Consider the following 19,523-nt stretch of genomic DNA (forward strand, 5'->3'; position numbering starts at 1 on the left):
GAGTAAAATATCATTTTTAGTGATTTTTATCCAGTTTCAGACCAAAAATGTTATAGGCCTATGGGATTATCATAATTTATACGTCATGAAATGTATTATCTAATCAAGTTGATTGAGATGGATGTTTGGACCACAAAAATCAATAGCACCAGTTTTCTGTGACCGAATATGGTTAGGCTGTGTAGGCCTACTATCTCTTAAAATTCTAAAGTAGACACGCATTAGTGATTTTGGGCATTTACCGGTATGGCCACACACACAAGAATTTTTGCATAATTTTTAACAATTGCTTGCATTACAAAAGTTTGTATTACACTTTATAGGCCTATTATTGATGTTTTAGTAGGCCTAGGCCTATAGCATACACGGCCTAATTTTAAAGGCTAAGAGAATTCAAGAACTGCAGTTTCTGATGGAAACTGCCATTTAGTCATATTTTGTCAATTTTGCTGGGAAATTTGCTTTATAATAAGCGGGTTACACATTTGGTAACATAGCAGCTGTAATAATATTATGATTTGTCCATTTTGAAATCTAACGACAAAAATTTTCATGGGCTGGACTCATGCACCGCTCCCTCTGATTGCGTAAAAAGTTGGAAAATATAGCGCCCTCGTTTGGTTTGGATTTTTCGTTGCCCTGGTACTTTTTGCAATTCTGCGAAAGTACGCTGCATTTGATTGGTCGATATGTAATACATGAAAGTTAAAAGATGAGAACTTTTGACTAATCAAAAGTAAGTTAACAACGAAGCTTGGTTTCCTAATGGAACGACGCCATGATGCTGTCTGCAGAATTTGGAAAATTTTTGCAGCCGTACGTTTTCATGTTTTAAACCGGTAAACAAATCTACTTGTGAACATGTTTTATGTAGAATAATTGGTATTGTACTTGTAGTTTTCATAATCTTTACCTGTGAATCCATTGTAAGAGAAGAAAGACGAGTCATGATGTTCATGCGTTGCATTTAGTCCGAATATAAATCAGACCTAGTCGGGATTATCCACTTGGCGATCCTGACTTTTAGACCACCCGAGCTATATAAGGTACAAATTGCAAATTTATCATATTAAACTTTTGCAACAAGGTTAAACATGTTCTCCACTATACAAACATACCTTTTATTCCATCGAACAAGCTTTATTTTGTTCCAAAATTCACATTTTATAGCTATTTTTGACGTAAAAGAGCTGGTAACAAAACCGGTGATGCCAGCTCCGAAGTTTTCGCGTAACACAAGCACTTCATGTACGCTCGTTTTGACGGTAATTTACGCTAGCGTATCATGCATTTTCAAGCGCGTTTGACATAGTTTTACTGCGTGACGCAATTCTGCATTTACATTGTTTATTCAAGATGGCGAATTTCTCGAAAAACGTGATGCATTTTACCCCGAAATTTCCCTCATTACTCAAAGCCCTGCCCGCTTTCACAATATTTTAGCTTCTTGGATATCATCGGAAACATAGATTAGTAATATTAGGTAGGTCACTGTATTTTGTAAGATTTTTTTAGATGATTTTTACGATGAAAAAATTGACGTTTTAAGCTTCTTTTCAAAAATTGGTTTTAGCTTGTTAAAAAAGGGTAAAAAATCGTAGCTTGTTGGATATTTTTGCTAAATAGTTTAAAGCTTGACTCCTTAGATGAAACTTTTAGTTTAAGCTTGTTAGAATATTAAACCTTGATGAAATAGTAATATTTTAGCCCTATATAGCGCGGGTGGTCTAAAAGTCAGGATCGCCATGCACTTTCAGTTTCTCACGCGTTTGAACGGGAATTGGATTGCGTACTTTTTCGATGTCTAGTGAGCAAATTTCTTCAATATTTTGAGAAAATGATGTCAAATTTTCTATTCTATATTGTTTGGTAATAATGTCTTTTGTCAATAGTATGTTTAAAGTTGAAATTATGTGGTTTTGATCGCAAAGCTAGGATATTTTCGATCACGAGTCGAATTCTGAACCCTTCGCAAGGGTGCCGATTTCGACAGAACTTTGACGATAATTTTGCCTTTTTGGACACTAAAATGCATTCGATCCTTAATTTTGTTTCAACCGAGTCTTAAATTAGCAAGCACAATACGGTTGGTACCACTTTTATATACATTGATAAAATTTTAAAGATTTTTTTCAAGTTTCTAACGGCTTAAATCGATTTAAGTGTGTATTTCCCATTGACATCCAAAATGGGAAATACGAGTCTGATGGACATAGGAACGGCGTCCATGAGATTCAGCGAGTCTAATCAGACCCAGAACAAAATATTTAATTTCTGACATGATCGTGTACTGGGTCTGAACTGTTTCCATATGAAATCTTGATGGCAAATTGGACAATAGAAGCACATGGTTCTACGTGATAGCTTTTTAATCCCTATTCAGGTTACGTGAATCACGCTATTGTGGACCATCCTTCTGTCTTGAGTGTTTGGACAAGCGGAACTAGTCACGATTATCGCACTTTCAGTTTCCCACGCGTTTGAACGGGAATTGGATTGCGTACTTTTTCGATGTCTAGTGAGCAAATTTTTCAATATTTTGAGAAAATGATGTCAAATTTTCTATTCTGTATTGTTTGGTAATAATGTCTTTTTGCCAATAGTATGTTTAAAGTTGTAATTTTGTGTTTTTGATCGCAAAGATCGGATATTTTCGTTCGATTCGAATTCTGAACCCTTCATAAGGGTGCCGATTTCGCAAAACTTTGACGATAATTGTGCCTTTTGGACACTAAAATGCTTTCGATCCTTAATTTTGTTTCCACCGAGTCTTAAATTAGCAAGCACAAGTCGGTTGGTACCACTTTTATATACATTGATGAAATTTTAAAGATTTTTTTTCAAGTTTCTAACGGCGCAAATCGTTAAGTGTGTATTTCCCATTGACATCCAAAATGGCGTAAGCCAGTCCTCAATATACATAGGTACGGCGTATATAGGACTGGCAAGCGAGTCTAAGCGGAACGGTTTTTTGTCTACCTCTCTGTTCATGTGTTTGCAAACAAACCAGGAGGTCGAAATCGTCCTCCTCGCGGAATACGAAAGTCAGCGTAATAGTACGGCACTGGCGCTGCATGGTTGTTACATCATCATGTTTTGACCCAAAAAGTCCCATTTGCAAGTGTAGCGAGTGAAAAAATAGAGGTTTTTTATGCCTTTTTGGTCCAAAAACGTCCAAATCCGCCCCCAAAGGACAAGGTCCAAATTTTGAAAAAAGGTCCACTTTTTTCAAAATCAGCACCCCCCCCAAAATAAATCCTGGCTACGGGCCTGATCAGATGAGTGGAAAGTGGCAAAGAATTTGTGAAATGGTTGAATTTTTAAAGAAAAATACGTTGTGTTTTTTTTCGAGAAATCCGCCATCTTGAATAAATGCAGAATTGCGTCAGGCAGTAAAAAACTGTCAAATGCGCTTGAAAATGCTTGATACACGAGCGTAAATCACCGTCAAAACGAGCGCTTGTGCTACGCGAAAGTTTTGAAGTTTGCATCACCGGTTTTGCATTCAGCTCTTTTACGTCAAAAATTGCGATAAAAACATGGATTTTGGAACAAAATGAAGCTTGTTCGACGAAGTAAAAGGTATGTTTGTATAGCTAAGAACATGTTTAACTTGATGCGAAAGTTTAATTTAAATGGACATTTTCTTTATGAAATAGACACAGCTTATCTGTGGTGCGCCTGTATTAAAGGCGGAAAAGCCTACCAACCAACCAACTGATGGCAAAGTGGACAAAAGAAGCACATGGTCCTATTTCACAGTTTTTTAATCCCCTATTCATGTTGCGTGAATCACTCTATTGTGGACCATCCTTTTGATACTTGAGTATTTGGACAAGCGGAACAGTTTTGACAGACCCTTACCTCTCTGTCTCTGTTTGTAAACAAACGAGGAGGTCGAAATCGTCCTCCTCGCCGAATAGGAAAGTCGGCGTAATAGTACGGCACTGGAAGGAGGGCAGGGCTTCGATAAATAAGGGAAATTATGGGGTAAAAAACAGGGCTTCGATAAATAAGGGAAATTATGGGGTAAAAAACGAAGGTCAAAACAACTTTTTGAAAACAAGTGTAAATTACCATTTTTCTAATTGCCCGATCGGGCAAGCTTAGGTCAACTTTTGATTGCCTGATTATGCCCGAATATTTGAGAAAGAAAACCGTCAACAAGTTGCAGTAGGCCTATTGTAATAGCTAAAAATTTGCCTAAAAATAGCACAGGGGTACCGCCCTGGTTGACTCACTTGAGATGTTCCACCAGCTCTTTCAGAATCAGCCGGATCAGGAGCATTGTCATCCGCATCTTTCCGCTTGCGAATAAAAAATTAATCCATGGTGAAATAATATCTCCAAAGAAATTAATTAACTGTTTACTTTAACATCAGAACAATGTAGTGCACCCATAACATGTGAAGTGACCTGATTTTAATCGACAGGGAAAGCCCCTTGGCCCCTTGTTGCTGATGCCGCCGGCGATCCCTGATATCTTTTGGTAATTCAATAAGCACAACGAGAAGATCAAAGAGCCGCTGTGGACTGTGAGCCTGTGGCTATAATGTTCTATGGCCATGCGTTTTTGAGTTGGGCGGTAATGCGTTACATGTTTCGCGAGATGAAAATTGCATGTTTTTTCGTTTAGATATGCAAATCTTTCACATATTATACCCAACATAAATAAAAGTATACATTTTCTGGCTGCAAATGAACCAAGGAATCCAAAAATGGACTTTAAAATGGCACAGGGTGTAACACTAAGGAGTTATGAAACTGAAAATACCAAATATTTTTGGGAAAAAATGTAAAATTTGAAAAAAAAAAAAAAAAAGTTAGCTTCACCCCACATATTTAAAAGTTCCATATTTGAATTCCTCTCAGTCAGAGCTTTAAATACATATATAAAATCACAGGGTTCAATAAAATTAAAATGATTTTGCGCCAGCCTCTTTCAAGGCATATTTTCCCATTGACTTCAATGTGTAACTTAACGGAAAATAAAATGCAAAATTGCTTCTCAAAGCAAATTAAATTACCTGGAATATGATTGTATGGTGTTATAATATGCAGTTTAAAGTGAATTGTAAAAATGTGAAAAAAGAAATGGACCTCTAGCATCATATGACCCCTGGGGGTCACTTTCATTAAATTTGCTCCTCCTGATCCTCCTCCTCCTGATCCTCCTCCCCCCGCACATTATGCTAATTAGATGCAAATTATTCAAATGTTAATAACTTTTTACAACTTTTTAAAGGTTTACTGTATTGGTCTCATCACAAGCTTTAATTTGACACCAAATTTAACTACATAGGCTGCATATTAACTTAGAAAATTAAAAAGATGAACCCTAAAATGTTGCGCGCATGTAACATCTCCACCTATTTACTGGCCCAACTTAAAACGCATGGTCATATGCAAATTAGATGACACTCCTCTCCTCTCCCTGGAGCTCCCAGGGCAGGCTTGCGACGGCCAGCAACCGTGTGCGCTGAATTATTCATGAGTGCCGTACGCACATGGTCGTATTATACAGTATACAATATACACTGTGCATGTTTCGGGGTCAGGAAAAAGGCATAACAATTATCGGCATCAGATTGATTGACCTCATAAAATAATTAAAGAGTGAACATGTGCTCTTACAGTATCATACACTGCGATATGCACTGTACGTGTTTCGGGGTCATGGAAATACCTAACCTTATTAATAAAGGAGAATAGCCTGCGATCAATGATAGTGGAAATTAGTTGCTAGCTTGTCTGGAAATCTGTGTTGCTATTTTTTAATGTACCGTAAGTAAAATATGAAGTCATAATGCCGTCTTTGCACAATAATTTTGCAATTGCCCGATCGTGCAGGGTGCCTGAAGACTTAGCTTGCCCGACAGTATTTTTAATTGCCCCGGGCAATCGGACAGGCGATTTATCGGAGCCTGAATTAAATGAACGCAGCTTTCAATACCGTAATTTTTTGCGTACACTGCGCTATGTACGCCAGCATGTGCGACTGTGTGTGAGTAACGCGGAAGTGATTCCAACCATGCCAACAAATATACTTGTCATGCTTGTGATTGGTTAGCATTGTATCCAAGGTTGTGCGTTCGCGTTGTAGTTTGAAATGCTGTTGGATCGAGTACAGCTGTTGAAAGCTGCGTTCATTCAATTGGAATTCGAATTTTGGAACAAAATAAAGCTTGTCCGAGAGAATAAAAGGTATGTTTGTACAGTTGAAAACAAGTTTAACCTTGTTAAAAAAGATTACCGTATAGAGGTAGTCATTGCGACGTCAACGCCGCCATCTTGTGGGTAAGGAGTGACTTGTTGCTAAGGTCACCGTGTTGACGCATGACTGAAAAGGTGCATCACGCGCTGCGACCCCATGTTGAACCGACTTTTCTTTGCGAAGTTACATCAATTTATCAATCACAGAAAACAATGTAAAAAGCAAAAGAATTTAAACACTTTTTTGCCAATATCTAAAATCAATATTAGCGACATCCGACTCATTTCCCTTGATCGTGTCACATATGATAGGCTATAAAACAAGTTTGTCTCAGAAAAAAGGAAATGAGAAACAAAACATTCTTGCAATTTTCAGGGAAATACTTTTTCTCTTTGCTTTCATGTGCTTGTTTAATTTTCTTTTGTTTCGTTTATGTAATGGTCTTCTTTTTTTGGTTTCCTTTTTTCAGGATTCTGCTACAGCATAACAGAAAGATGTAACTTATGTAAGTGATGATGTTGCACAAAAGTGGGAAGAAAAGTAAAAAGATGAAGAACATTTACAAACATGAAGCTGTTTCATCATGATGTGGTACAGATTAAACATCAAGGAGATGCCATGTAAGACCATCACTTCAAATGGCAGCTGAGACCAACAATCATACTATTGTATTCATGGCCCAACAGTACCCAGCAAAGGACGATCACAATTTACAAACATTTGCGGGCAATTGCTGCCACATCAAATTGTTGTAAACAACATAGAAGAGCGACATAAATAAGATTGAAAAACACTATGAACTCACCAAGGGCTACAGCTAGGACCCTAGGGTCAGTCAGAGTCAACAAGGGGTCAATTCTTCCCCCTTTGTCAAAATCCCTGAGTGATTCACACAAGGTGTACTTTCAAGATCATAATTTCATGATAACGGGGGATGCAGTCCAAACTTCGATTCGAGGGGGTGAGAGAGAGGAGCAGCTGCATACGAGAGGCTCGATGACGCGACCTTTCACCTCAAGAGTGGAAGCCGGGAGCAAGATTGTTGAAGAGCTCAAAGATTTACAGGTTTGTTTAAAAAATTCAGGTGAAAAAAATGATATATTTGGTCTAACGAGATTAGATTCAAAGAATACCAACTCAAGATAATGCAAAGATTACTCCAAGATAGCAACACTTTCCACAAAATCTAAATGCATTTCTTACATTGGGGAACAAAATTTCCCTCCAAATTCAAAATATTTGCTTCCAAATTCTAATATTTCCCTGGAACGAGTTTCCTGTATTCCAGGCTCCATGGAGAATCTTTTCCAGAACAGTAATTACTGCATATTTACAAATTATCCTAAAGTTGTTAGAATCTGATCCAAGTATACTTTGATCAAAGTATTCTAGCCAAGAATACTTTGGTTTGATCAGCTCGTAAGTCGTAATCGGCGGGCCGTATAATATCGCAGATAAATGTGTACGTCCAAATCAAAACGATGCACTTGTCGGCTGCTACATGTGTCTCATTTCACGTAATACCTAGGAATAAATACCAGATAAATAAATACCAGATTCATTTATAATGCAGAGATTACACTTTTCCTTATTTATCAGGAATTCCTTATTTTTGCCATATTTAGACATAAATTCTGGATTTATTTGGCAATTAATGAGTGGCTATGCTTTGAAACTTCCTGATTTTTTTCAACAAGCAAGTGGCATCGCTAATAATGTGAAATGAGACACATGTAGCAGCCAACAAGTGCCTTATTTTGATATGTACACAAATATAAAAATATTTTATTATGAGAATTCACTTGTGACATCTCGCCAGAAGCATCAAAAATTATTAATTCAAGTCCTGTACTTTGTTTACTTTCTTTAACACACAAAATATAGACCAGACAAGTCAACTAATAGCACTCTTAACATGGATCTACGTACTTTTCGGCGTAGTGGTAAAAGCCTAACATTTCCCACCTGTTACGAGCTGATCAAACTATATTAGCCATTATAAATCTGAAAGGACATAATTCATACCAATAACAATTAGTGGGTTTTTAGCGGGTTCGCCGTCGGACAAGTTTAGAACTGTCAAGCTTTGCGTCAGGAGTAGCTCTGACTTCTTCAGGACAAAGTACCTAAGAATGAGACATGTAGACCGCCCTTGTCTACTGATGACTCTGAAAAGAGTTGTTCACTAAAGACTGCCCCTTGTCAACAGAGAACAAGCAGATCTCGCCTATCTGCTAATATAAAGGTTTTGGTGGCTCTGAAAAGAGCCGTTTGCTGAAGACTGCCCCTTGTCTACAGAAACAAGCAGATCTAAACAGTTCTAAACTTGTCCGACGGCGAACCCGCTAAAAATCCCTGTCTTTCATTATTTAATTTGAGTACATCTTATTTGAATGCTCACCCTTTTAATATACATTGCAGACCAAAGAAAGACAACAGAGGAACAAAATTTCATCACTGCACAAATCTATCGAACAACTGAAATCAGATGTGAAAGACAAAGAGGAACAATGCACAAGTATTCAAGCCAAATTTATGGCAATGGTAAGTGATCAGAGCAGTAAATGTATGGCTCATAGACAAACTTATTTCAGGGTAAAAAAAAATGTGTTTGCAGGGCACCTCAAGACAATTTGGCTGTCATACTAGCATGATAAGAAGATTGTGTCAGAAGTTACACCTTTGAGGGAATTAACCAAGGCAAAAGTATTTGGCACACAAGGCAATTTAATTGCCTTCAGTCTTTGGTGCCTAAGTTAGGCTATTTTTTTCTGTTCCATTTTCAGATGCATACATTTAGAAGTATTACATCTGAGTTATCTTTCCCTGACACAAATGTTTGCCAAAATCAATGAATAAGTTTGTTTTTTTAGAGCATCTCCTGGAAACCCGCCAGGAGGATCTGGATTAATATGCTAAAATGTTCAATAAAGAGCCAAACATCTTGTCAGGACACACAAGCAAAATATGCATTTTCGATCATTCAGAACAGAGTGCATTGTGGGTTAAAAGCAAAATGGGATATATAACACAATCCTCCCATAGACGACTGGGAATGAACTTTGACTGACTGGAAATTCCTGTGATTTTATTTTGCATTTACAACACTGGCACATCCAAGGTAGGTTAAAACGATCTTTGTTTGTTATATGAAAGTTCTGTGGGTACAATCAGACCCAAGTACAGTTGGTAGCAATTTTTTTTTTACAGTACAAAGTTTGTCGTCATTGGAATACTGTATGAGCCCAATTGCGATACTCCCCTTCCAGATTTCCCCCACAATGCACTCTGTTCTGAATTATGCTTAATAAGATAATGGCCATGAAGACACTCCTTAGCTTGTAGGAGTGCAAGGTCGTTCCTGGCAAGTGGCCATAAGGATCGGATGTCCATTTGATTCATATGTCTGTGTTACTGAAATGCTGTGCAGCTAGCTGTGTCACATCCAAAGCATGAACTGGGTGCATGTCGTAGTGCTGATGTGGTATATATAGGGGGAAATGGTGCTGAGGAAAGAACAATATTAATCACTAGCCAAATATTGATGGCATTTCCTTAGTAACTACAGGGCCCTGACACTCAGTTCAGAAGTATGTTACTGCGTGGAAGCGGCCATTGACCCTGTAATCACGTATCCAGGAACTACCGGCCGCGTAGACGCACTTGTATGTGCCCTATACGCGTTATTGATCGCGTTGGACATCGCGTTGGACTTGTGCTGGCGACGCGTTCATTAGCACCCCATTAGCACCCCATGGCAGCGCCCATACGTGTGTCAATTTGTGGTTCGCGGGATCTTTTTTTCAGGCTATGTAGCGTGCAAATTTGGCTGGTGCGATTTTACAGTCTACCGTGTGGTAACTATATAATGACCAGTATAATGCATCGTATTGTTTGATCCCTGAATTTCAGTCCCTTCTGTTTAGCCATTGGACATCAGTAATCTCAGTGGCTAGGATGATTTAGTACTATGGTAAGTAGGAATTTTGTAGAAAGCATGATTATTTTCCTTATTTAACAATTTTTCTGATACTATAACCTACCTTTGCAGGAGGAGCATTACAAGAAGTTGTATGAGGATGAAAATCTGTGCACTCCAAAACTTGGGAACATTTAGCCACAACAGAGCAACAATTGCAGGAGAAAATTAACCTTGTAGAAGAACTTAGACTTAGACATGAGCAGAAAATTGCAGAGATCACAAACTCTTATGAACTCAGGTTACATAACTTGCGAGAAGAGAAAGATAAAGAAATTGCTGAAAAGGACGAGAGAATTGGTAAAATGAAGAAACAAATGGCAGATGTGCTCAAAGATAATTCATGGTTAGTACTAGACGCTCTTATTCCGAGGATCAAAGTAGATTATTGTAACTCAAATCCAGTTGGTATTCCTTGGGGACATTTTACACTTATTTGCAAAGACTGCCCGATTTGGCACAGTTTATGGTTTGAAGTTGTGTTCTACTTGGCTAATAGAATCACAACGTCATCATCATCAGCACTTCATTCGCCAATCAATTTGCGCAGCATGGTGTAATGCAGGCGTGGCCTATACTGCTTCAACCTAGAAGTACAAACCAAGTATGTGGCATTGGGGGTCGATGCTTTGCATAGAGAGCGTGGTGCGCTCCGCAAGTACAAATCGTGCAGCAGTTGCCACGCCAAAGAAGCATTTACACACGCATTGTACTGAAATAATTATTCTCATACCTCCAGTTTCCGAGGTCTATTTACTTTGTACTTCTGAATTGATGGACCATAGTTCTTTTTATTTTTAAGCAACCACTTGGCCAAGGACTCACTCAATTTTGCTATCTGGTGTCACCACATGCTTGATCAGGTTTTCTAACCCTCACTTGATATGTGACAAAAGGCTACAGGTATTATTATTAGGTACATTTTTATTCATTTTTTATGATATTTTACTCTTTGCTGTCCCCATTTTTATCCCAGAAAAAAAATTCTGTCAGGGGAGCACCCCACCCCAGTGTATATAGAAACATTTTATGTAATGAATTGCTTTTTATTTTGACATGACAGGGAGAGACAACAGCAACTAGAAGAATTAACCAAAGAATTGACCAAAGTATCCGAGGAAACAAATATGCTCAGGATGAAACTCAAGTCACTTAAGACTAAGGTATGTTTAATGTCGGATGTAATTGTTCATAACTCTTTTAGCAGCAGTATGATTTTTCTGCTTCAAATCCAATATGTTGGCACCTTTTGCAGTGTCATCGCGAAAATCAATAATATCAGTGCTTATGTTTGTGAAGGTATAATTAAATATTAAATTGAACTCTTAAAACTATACAACTGGACTCATGTTTTTGAGAGGCTACGGTATCGCACCTTAGCCTAGGCCTGAAGATGCACCTACCTAGCTAGGATAATTATAAGGTGCGACACCGTAGCCTCTCCAAAACGTGAGTCCAGTTGAATAGTTTTAAGAGTTTAATTTTTTATCAGTGCTTATAATAGTATTTAGCAAATTCCTTCAGCAGTGTCTGTCTGCTCTTTCAGATTATCATGTAATTATCTGTGTTTACGCTAAATTGATAGATCACTGAAGAACCTTGGTGAAAACTATATATAGAAATACACAGTACATTTTAGCAAGTGTAGCCATAGGAGTAACATGAGCTTTCAGGCATGGGCATATCTATCGGCAAGTACCACAGAAATAGAAAAAAAAAGAGTATGTAGAGCATGTGTGGCCGAGTGGATAAGGCGCCCGACTCATAATCCATAGGTTGCGAGTGCCAATGTGTTGTGTCCTTGGGCAAGGCACTTTATCCTCATTGCCTACTGGGGGTTGGATTGGATGTTTGTATAGTTGTTTGTTTCAATGTTGCAATATTGGCGCTGATTTAGCTGCTGCCTGCAAATTGCATTGTTTAGGTGTGTTTAATGTACAATTCTAGCAATTTGACCTGCGGGTCACCATTAGAGTTTGAAATAAAACCTTCCTTTTTTTTTTTTTTTATGTAGACACTGTCATCTTTGTTCAGGCTTACACAAAACGGGTATTTGTGTTTTGCTCCTAATGTATAATGTATTCGGAACTTATCACTGCTTACACGACACACTAACTCTGCGTAATTTGAAAAGCTCTGTGATACAGTGCACTGATTACTTCAGAGTGATGCAAATGTAACTGTCACTAACAAATATTGCCTTCTGTGATTGAAGGCGATTATAGACCTTTTTCTGATGACGTCACCTAATCGATATTGGGGTCTCAGATGTAAACAAACAACACATGCGTTTCCCACATGCCCACAGTGTGAAAACACCAAATACTGCGTATTTTCTCCTCTGTTCTGTCATCTTTCACTTTAGCTTCCATAAAATAATCTTTTAGAGGGAACTGTATACTGGTTACCTTTGTTTCAGATTGTTTTGATAGCACAAAATACAAAAGATACAGAAAACCCGTCATGGTATTTGAAAATTAATCTTTGTTTTGTTTCACATTTTTGTTTACTTTTACACCTGCGAGCTGGCAATTCCGTGCAGGACGCCTAGCGTGGCGCAAAGTTGATCGCGCGTGCCGGCGCGTTATTTGCGTTTGGGTGCTGATGACTCGAATGCTGGACCCCAATATCGATTGATTGGTGATGTCTGAGAAAAAGGTCTATACAGGTCAAAATATGGACCTCTGGATTTACTTTTGATCTATTTCTGTGAGAAGTATACACATGTTTCCCCTTCTATGGATCATTCACCAATAACTGCAAACAAGGCAATATCGCCGGTGATAATATGTCATAAAATTCTTATTTGCCATCTACAGAAGGACTGTGACAAGTGCGGCAAGTTACAACACGAGCTGGATCATAAAGAGCAGAAGATCTTGGAGAAGGATGGGCTGATCAAACAATTAAAAGCATTATGCAGTAAATTTGAGACACAACTCAGTCAACAGGTGAGTTCAGTTGGTATTTGGATTCCTTGTGCCGGTCTTCTGTTGGGCTATTCCAGTTGAAATCCATACACCCCCTATGGAAGACATGACCTTAACCCGGGCCATAACCTTCCACACAGGAAGTGTGAATTCCAAATGGGGTTCCTTGAAAGGATGAGTCCAGTTAATATCTACATCTCCTGTGTGGGAGACTAAGGTGATGTCTTCCATAGGGAGTGTATAATCGATTTCAACTGAAGCAACCCATTCCTTTTCATCTCATGAATGGGATGCCCAATATGGGATTAATGTAAGCTAATACAATTTGAGGGTTTGAACAGGTTTGGCATCGGAAAAGTATGTACCTGCAGTGTCAGCTTTCATGATTAGCTCTGCCTGTTTCAGGACAGAAATATCAAGAGTTATATACATAGCAGGATGTACCTTGTTCAATGATCTGAAAGTGGATTGCCTCTTTAATCTACTGAAAAACTGGTGGCTCCTAGAAAAAGAAAAAACTTTGATCATTTATGATTGACTCTGACACATTTAAAAGAAAAAAGTTGAGTGATTTATTGTGCGCTATGCACAGGAATAAGCCCACAAGCCTCAGCACACTTTGCTTGATTACTAGAAACATGTGTCTTCAGAGAGAGAGAGTGAGAGAAGTAAGATTGCAGACTTTATAAACTGACCTTTCTGTTTCTTATCATTTATCCCAACTACAGGACGTGCTACTAAAGCAGTTTGCAGAAAGCAAAGGTCACAAGGTTGATTACAATCCAAGGAAATGACCCCTAATGTGGGTCAACCAAGGTTTGTTTGTTATTCCTGCCCAAGTTATATTGGGTCACAGTATGCAATGACAATTACATCGAGTGATGCCAACGCCGCGATTTTAGGTGCCGAATTGGGCTACTTGGATATGAGATGGAAAATCTCGCCTCAAATCAGGCTACTTTTGCAACTGTTAGACGGAGCCAGTATATTTGATGTATTTTATAATTTGGAGAATTTTGAGTCTGTGAAGTTCCAATGTGCAATAATGCGTTTTATGACCGCTTTAGTTATCGTACATTCATTCAAGTGTTCTCTTTAGTCCAGTTGGGTAATTGCACCCAATTTTTATTAGAAATTGTGTGCTTTAATGAAGTGTACCATTAAATTTTGGGCTACTTGACAGGTCTTGCCATGGCCTGGCACTGAAAACTTATGGCAACACTGGTTACATCATAGAGTGGTATTAGATACAGTAAGCCATATCATTCAGGCATTAGGCTAAAAAAAATAAATGTTACGTCTCAAACCTCCCGTGCATGTTTGTTTTTCTTAGCATGTCCATTTCAGCTGAAACAGCAAATTCAATTTTTTTTTAAATGAAGCTTATTGCTGTAAAATCATGAAATTCTGAGAAATATTTTGAAGGTATATATTTTGTTTAGGTATGAGACAACTGATATTTGTACTTAAAATGACATCTTGATTCAAAAGTAAGTTTTAAAGAAATCTTAAAAAAAAAACGCATTCTGCATTCGTTTTGGAAACTGCCATGGGCTTTGATGAGACATAACTGTTATTTTTTAGCCATAGAATATTAACACATTGCTATCTCCCAAGGCTTAGTGTGTTATGTCATGGAATGACCTTGCCTAGGTCTGGTACCAAAATTCATTTTCCACAGCAGCAAGAGGTCATATTATAGAACTTCAGCGGTGAAATGGGGTTATTGATGGGTGCCATTAGAAGTGATGCAAAATATACATCTGTAATGGTATATGGATGTTACTATGTAAAACCATTTTTAAATGTTTTGGATATTTTGTCCAAAGTTCAACATGTAAGTTCTGCGTTTCATTTGCTATCCAGGGACTGGTTCACAGAGCTCGGCCATAAACTTACGACAGCGTATGTCATGCATGGTATGAATAGACTATTTAAAAAATGTTATTTTGATACGTAAAGTTGTTTATTTAAAACTTCTGTGGTCCGGGTACGCGCTGGTGAATTGTGAACGCGTAGAAGTTACAACGGCGCCTACTCTACGCGCTGCGCCGAAGACCAATGGGTCAGCCAGCTTGTTGTCAAGTTCATTGATCAGCCAATCAGCGTGATTGTTTATTGGTTTTGCGTTTACGCTCGTGTAAGCGATAAGCACAGGCACGACCACAGAAGTTAAAAAAACAAAAACTTTACATCCTGTGATATGTCCATACATAGGACATACGACTGTCGTAAGTTTACAACCAAGTTTCGCTAACCTGCCCCTGATTAATGTGTTTGACAAGCAGTGCTGTTTTCCAAAATAAGAACTGAACATAGATCTTTCATCATCATCATCATCATCATCAGTCGGTAAGCTTTCTCCAACTGTTGCGATCTTGGGCAAGCAAAACAATTTTGATCTTTATTGCTATGCAAAAGTTGAATCATGCAAAGGGTGTTTTCATATTTTCCACAATCTACATATTTTTTACTAAATAATTGAATTCTGATGATCAAAGACTAAATGTTTTTAATATTAAAAATAATTTTTGATAAGAATGTATCAAAAATCAATATATATAAGACAATGAGGAGAACAGGAGCATTCAGACTTTGTCATGCTTCCATGTTGCTCATGGAGGGCCCCCATATAGTGTACTTCTGGACGAAGTTTTGATTTTAAATGGGTGCATGTTTGTAGTGACATACATGTATGAAATGCAGATTACGTTTGTGAAGCGCTACAGAATTATTTGTAGTGTTTATATTTTGAGATGCAAATTATCGTTTGAGTTCAAGCCTTCGCTGAAAATGCCAGAGGTACCTACTTGGGCTCCATGAGTGACAATGCAATAATACACATTGGAGCTGTACAATCAATCTGAGATCTTCTAGTTCAATGTTCATAACTTATTATTATGTGAACAAACTGGTAACATAATCCGTCCAAGAGTATATATATTTTTTATAAACCAAAGCCTAAGAACCAAATCCAAAGATTGTAGAATTGTGTGCTATTGATATGAGATAAGCTAGTTATTTTGAAGTTGTTTTAATGTAAGTACGGTACTTGAATTGCATGCATCAGACCAGGGATGTGTAGAATCAGGTGTGTAGCCAGCAAGGCTCAGAAGAAAACCATCTTCAGGCATATTGAGTGGCAAAAAGATGTACCGTATCAGCAGACATACAAATTACTGCATCTACATGTTAGATCAGCGGCACATAGATATATATCCATTTTAACTATCATGAAAGTTGGGTAGAGCTCGGCGACACAGATTCAACTCAAGTGATATAAATGAATGCATATTTGCATCAATTATGGACATATGTCTTTGTTCTGCTGAGTCTTGAGCTAAGGGAGATTTGCCTTTTCATTACCAGGCCATTTTAGTGAATATTCAGAAGAAATGTATTATGGCCAAATATATCTGTCTGATTGAGACAGATTTTTTAAATTTTTGCAGAAAGATGCTTTTTGCTCTCTGCATCTCCTTCTTTGCGCTGATCCACTTGGCTATATGCCTGAATCGTTGTATGATTATTTTGCAGTGTTTTGTTCTTGTTTTGTTATCAGTTTAGATTACACAATGACATGACTATTTTTAAGAATAATTTCTATTTATTGATCCAATTAGGAATTAAAACAAAGTAGTATAGCTACTTTAAAAAAAAAATTGTAATTTTAAAATTTTATGTGTGTCAAAATTTCAAACATTTTAACAGATTCTTAATTGATTAATGATAAAAGTAAATAATAAATTGTGTTTTTGCTTACAAGAATATTCTCAGTGCAAAATATGCAAAATTGCATATGATTTCAAAAACGAGCATATTTTTACTCCAAGTTACACCAAAGATCCTAAAGATAAATTGAAATATAAATATAAATTTTTTTCCAGTAATTTTCCTGTTACTCACATACTCTTCTACTCTTCAAGTATTTTCTCATGTCTGCAGGGATTCTTTCCGTAATTTGTTCTCTGATCAATAAATCCAATTTGATATCAGAATATTTTACCCAGCATTCAAAAATGTGTGTAAGTTTACCCATTCACACTCTCAATTTCTGATTTTATTACATTTCTGAACTTTTTCCTGTACGCTTCAGTTGTCAATTGAAATGTCTTTAATATTGTGGTTTTCAAGGTCTCATAATCATAACCTGGTGTTACAGTGCTAGTATTCTATTTTGAGCCTCCCTCGCTTTACCCAAATACAGTCTAGAATGCTACAACATCTTGCCCATTGATAAATTCACTTTATACTGCTTGTTTCACTTCTAATAGTACTATTACTAGTCTTTTCATGTACTTCCAGTTTTTTTTATCTGTATTCTTTCCTGTGTTCTTCATTTTCCTTTTCTGCCTATATTTTTGCCTGCCGTTCCCTTGATTCGAGTTCTGCCTTTTGCATGCATTCCTTTGATGCAAGTTCTAATTTAATTTTTTTGCATTTCAAATGACTCTGTTTGATTTTGGGCATTTGAAGGATTTTTCTCAAGTGTTTCCACCTGCTCTTGATTCTCAACAGACATACAATGTTGTGATTAGTAGGTTCCAAGTAGAGTTTCTTCCACTGATTCGGAGACATAACGCAAAATAAGGTCATAGGCCTTGAAATAAAATGCTGTGTCGGACATAATCCTTGAACACGGCAAAAGTTCCAAGTCAACAAAAAATCTGCATCCAGCGATGCTGAGGTCTTCATCAGTGCTCGGGCCCCAGTTCTATAAAGTAGAAATACTCGGAGACTCGTTTCTGACTAGAAAACATTTGCACGAACATGCGGGTGTGTTGTTGATGGTTTGATTGGTGCTGATGCTTGTTGATCTGCATGAATAAAATGAAAGTGGTATTATTGAGCAAGCCTATTGTATACCGTACACAGGCAGTCCAGCCCGGGCATGCATCATGCTTTCCCATGATGATGACTGTATGAAATTATGTTGAGATATAGTTTCATGATTTGAGAATAATTATTGTGATATGATTTTAAAAGTAGGTAGATATTCTTAGATAATCTGTAGATAATTATTTAAATCTACAACACACTTACATCTTTGAATTGGTGATGGTGGTGGTGTTGGTGTTGCGTGTGTTGCGGCAGCCGCCGATCCCTGCATATATGGCAAAAAGTGAAAGAAAGAGTTTTCATAATCAGCAGTAGGCCTATTCTACCTAGGGCATGTTTCAGTAATGTAAGGGAGCCAGGGAGCCATAAGCATAATGTATGAGTTGCTTCACAGCGATGACCTCATTTGTTCTTGAATTTCTACCTTTTAAAAGATATGTTGTAATACCCAGTCACTGGGATGCCCAGTGGTGTGACGTTTTATGCAGCTAATACACAGCACACAGGCATAGGTCCTGGAATGAAATCGCAATATTTTTATTTGACCTCATTTGTGTGGTTTTAAATAGGATTGGGTTTAAGAGCTATAGTTTTGAAAATAATCCTTTAGATACGAATACGGAACAAATATATAGTTAAATAGCCTAGTTGCCAATAATAAATATGTAAATCCTACTACAAACTTACAAAAACCTGATGGCGAGGAGCTATGATTGTACAGCCTCACTATGGCTGCAGCCTTGTTTAATCTAGCACATATTTATTATATTGAGTTCGTCGGAGCACTCAAGAATCTACAGACAAAAAAATACATGTTTTGTATTTTAAAGTGGCATAATTACATAAATGTTTGCGGATAAATGTGGCTGTACATTACAAATATAACTTCACCAAGTTATAGCCTTAAAATTTTTTTAATGTTTTATTGTTTTTTTCTTCTTCTTCATTTTGTTTGTTTGTTTGAGAATCTTGTTTTTTTATCTGCAGGCCAGCATGCATGTTTTATTTTAACCAAGCTTGAATAGTTTGCTTGAGGCTGGTCGATCCCATCACAGCCGCAGGACTATAGTGTTGTCGCACGAAGGTGAAGCGAATGATGATGAGGGTGCATAAAATCAATAAATCAATAAATATAATAAAGAAAATATTTTAAAATAATGTGATTAATCAATGAAATTAACTCATTTTATTTACCAGCCTCCTGGCTTCCTCAAATTTGTTGTGCTGCATCTGTTACTTTGAAGAAGATAATGAAAGTTTTAGAAATTAGCTGTTGTATGTTGTAAATTCCATTTGGTTTACGACATGAAAATGTGAATAAGTACTATAACAATAGTGCACACACATCACTTATGCTTATCAAGCTGAATCCTATGAAGATATATATGAATTTATCAAATGTTTAAATAAATATATTTATGGTTCAAATGTAGTAATACTTATCAATTTAGAAGTAGGCCTATATACGATATCTTTTGGTCAAAAAGTGAGAAATTATTGTCGTTCTACATTTATATTAAAATCAAAATAAAATTTTAAAAAGCTGTTTTTTCTCGGAAAT

General features: G+C 37.2%; 1 protein-coding gene across 1 annotated transcript; it reads left to right on the top strand.

Moving 5' to 3' along the window:
• Nucleotides 1-748: 748 nt before the first annotated feature.
• Nucleotides 749-16,740, top strand: LOC140165167 (uncharacterized). Its single transcript, XM_072188608.1, is given in 8 exon segments — nucleotides 749-839; nucleotides 6,684-7,279; nucleotides 8,636-8,758; nucleotides 10,266-10,293; nucleotides 10,296-10,539; nucleotides 11,257-11,356; nucleotides 13,013-13,144; nucleotides 13,852-16,740. Coding segments are annotated over 7 exon segments (963 nt in total). The 5' UTR covers nucleotides 749-839; nucleotides 6,684-7,009; the 3' UTR covers nucleotides 13,918-16,740.
• Nucleotides 16,741-19,523: the final 2,783 nt, after the last annotated feature.

This window comes from Amphiura filiformis, chromosome 11 (assembly GCF_039555335.1).
Source record: "Amphiura filiformis chromosome 11, Afil_fr2py, whole genome shotgun sequence".
NCBI classification, from domain to species: Eukaryota; Metazoa; Echinodermata; class Ophiuroidea; order Amphilepidida; family Amphiuridae; genus Amphiura; species Amphiura filiformis.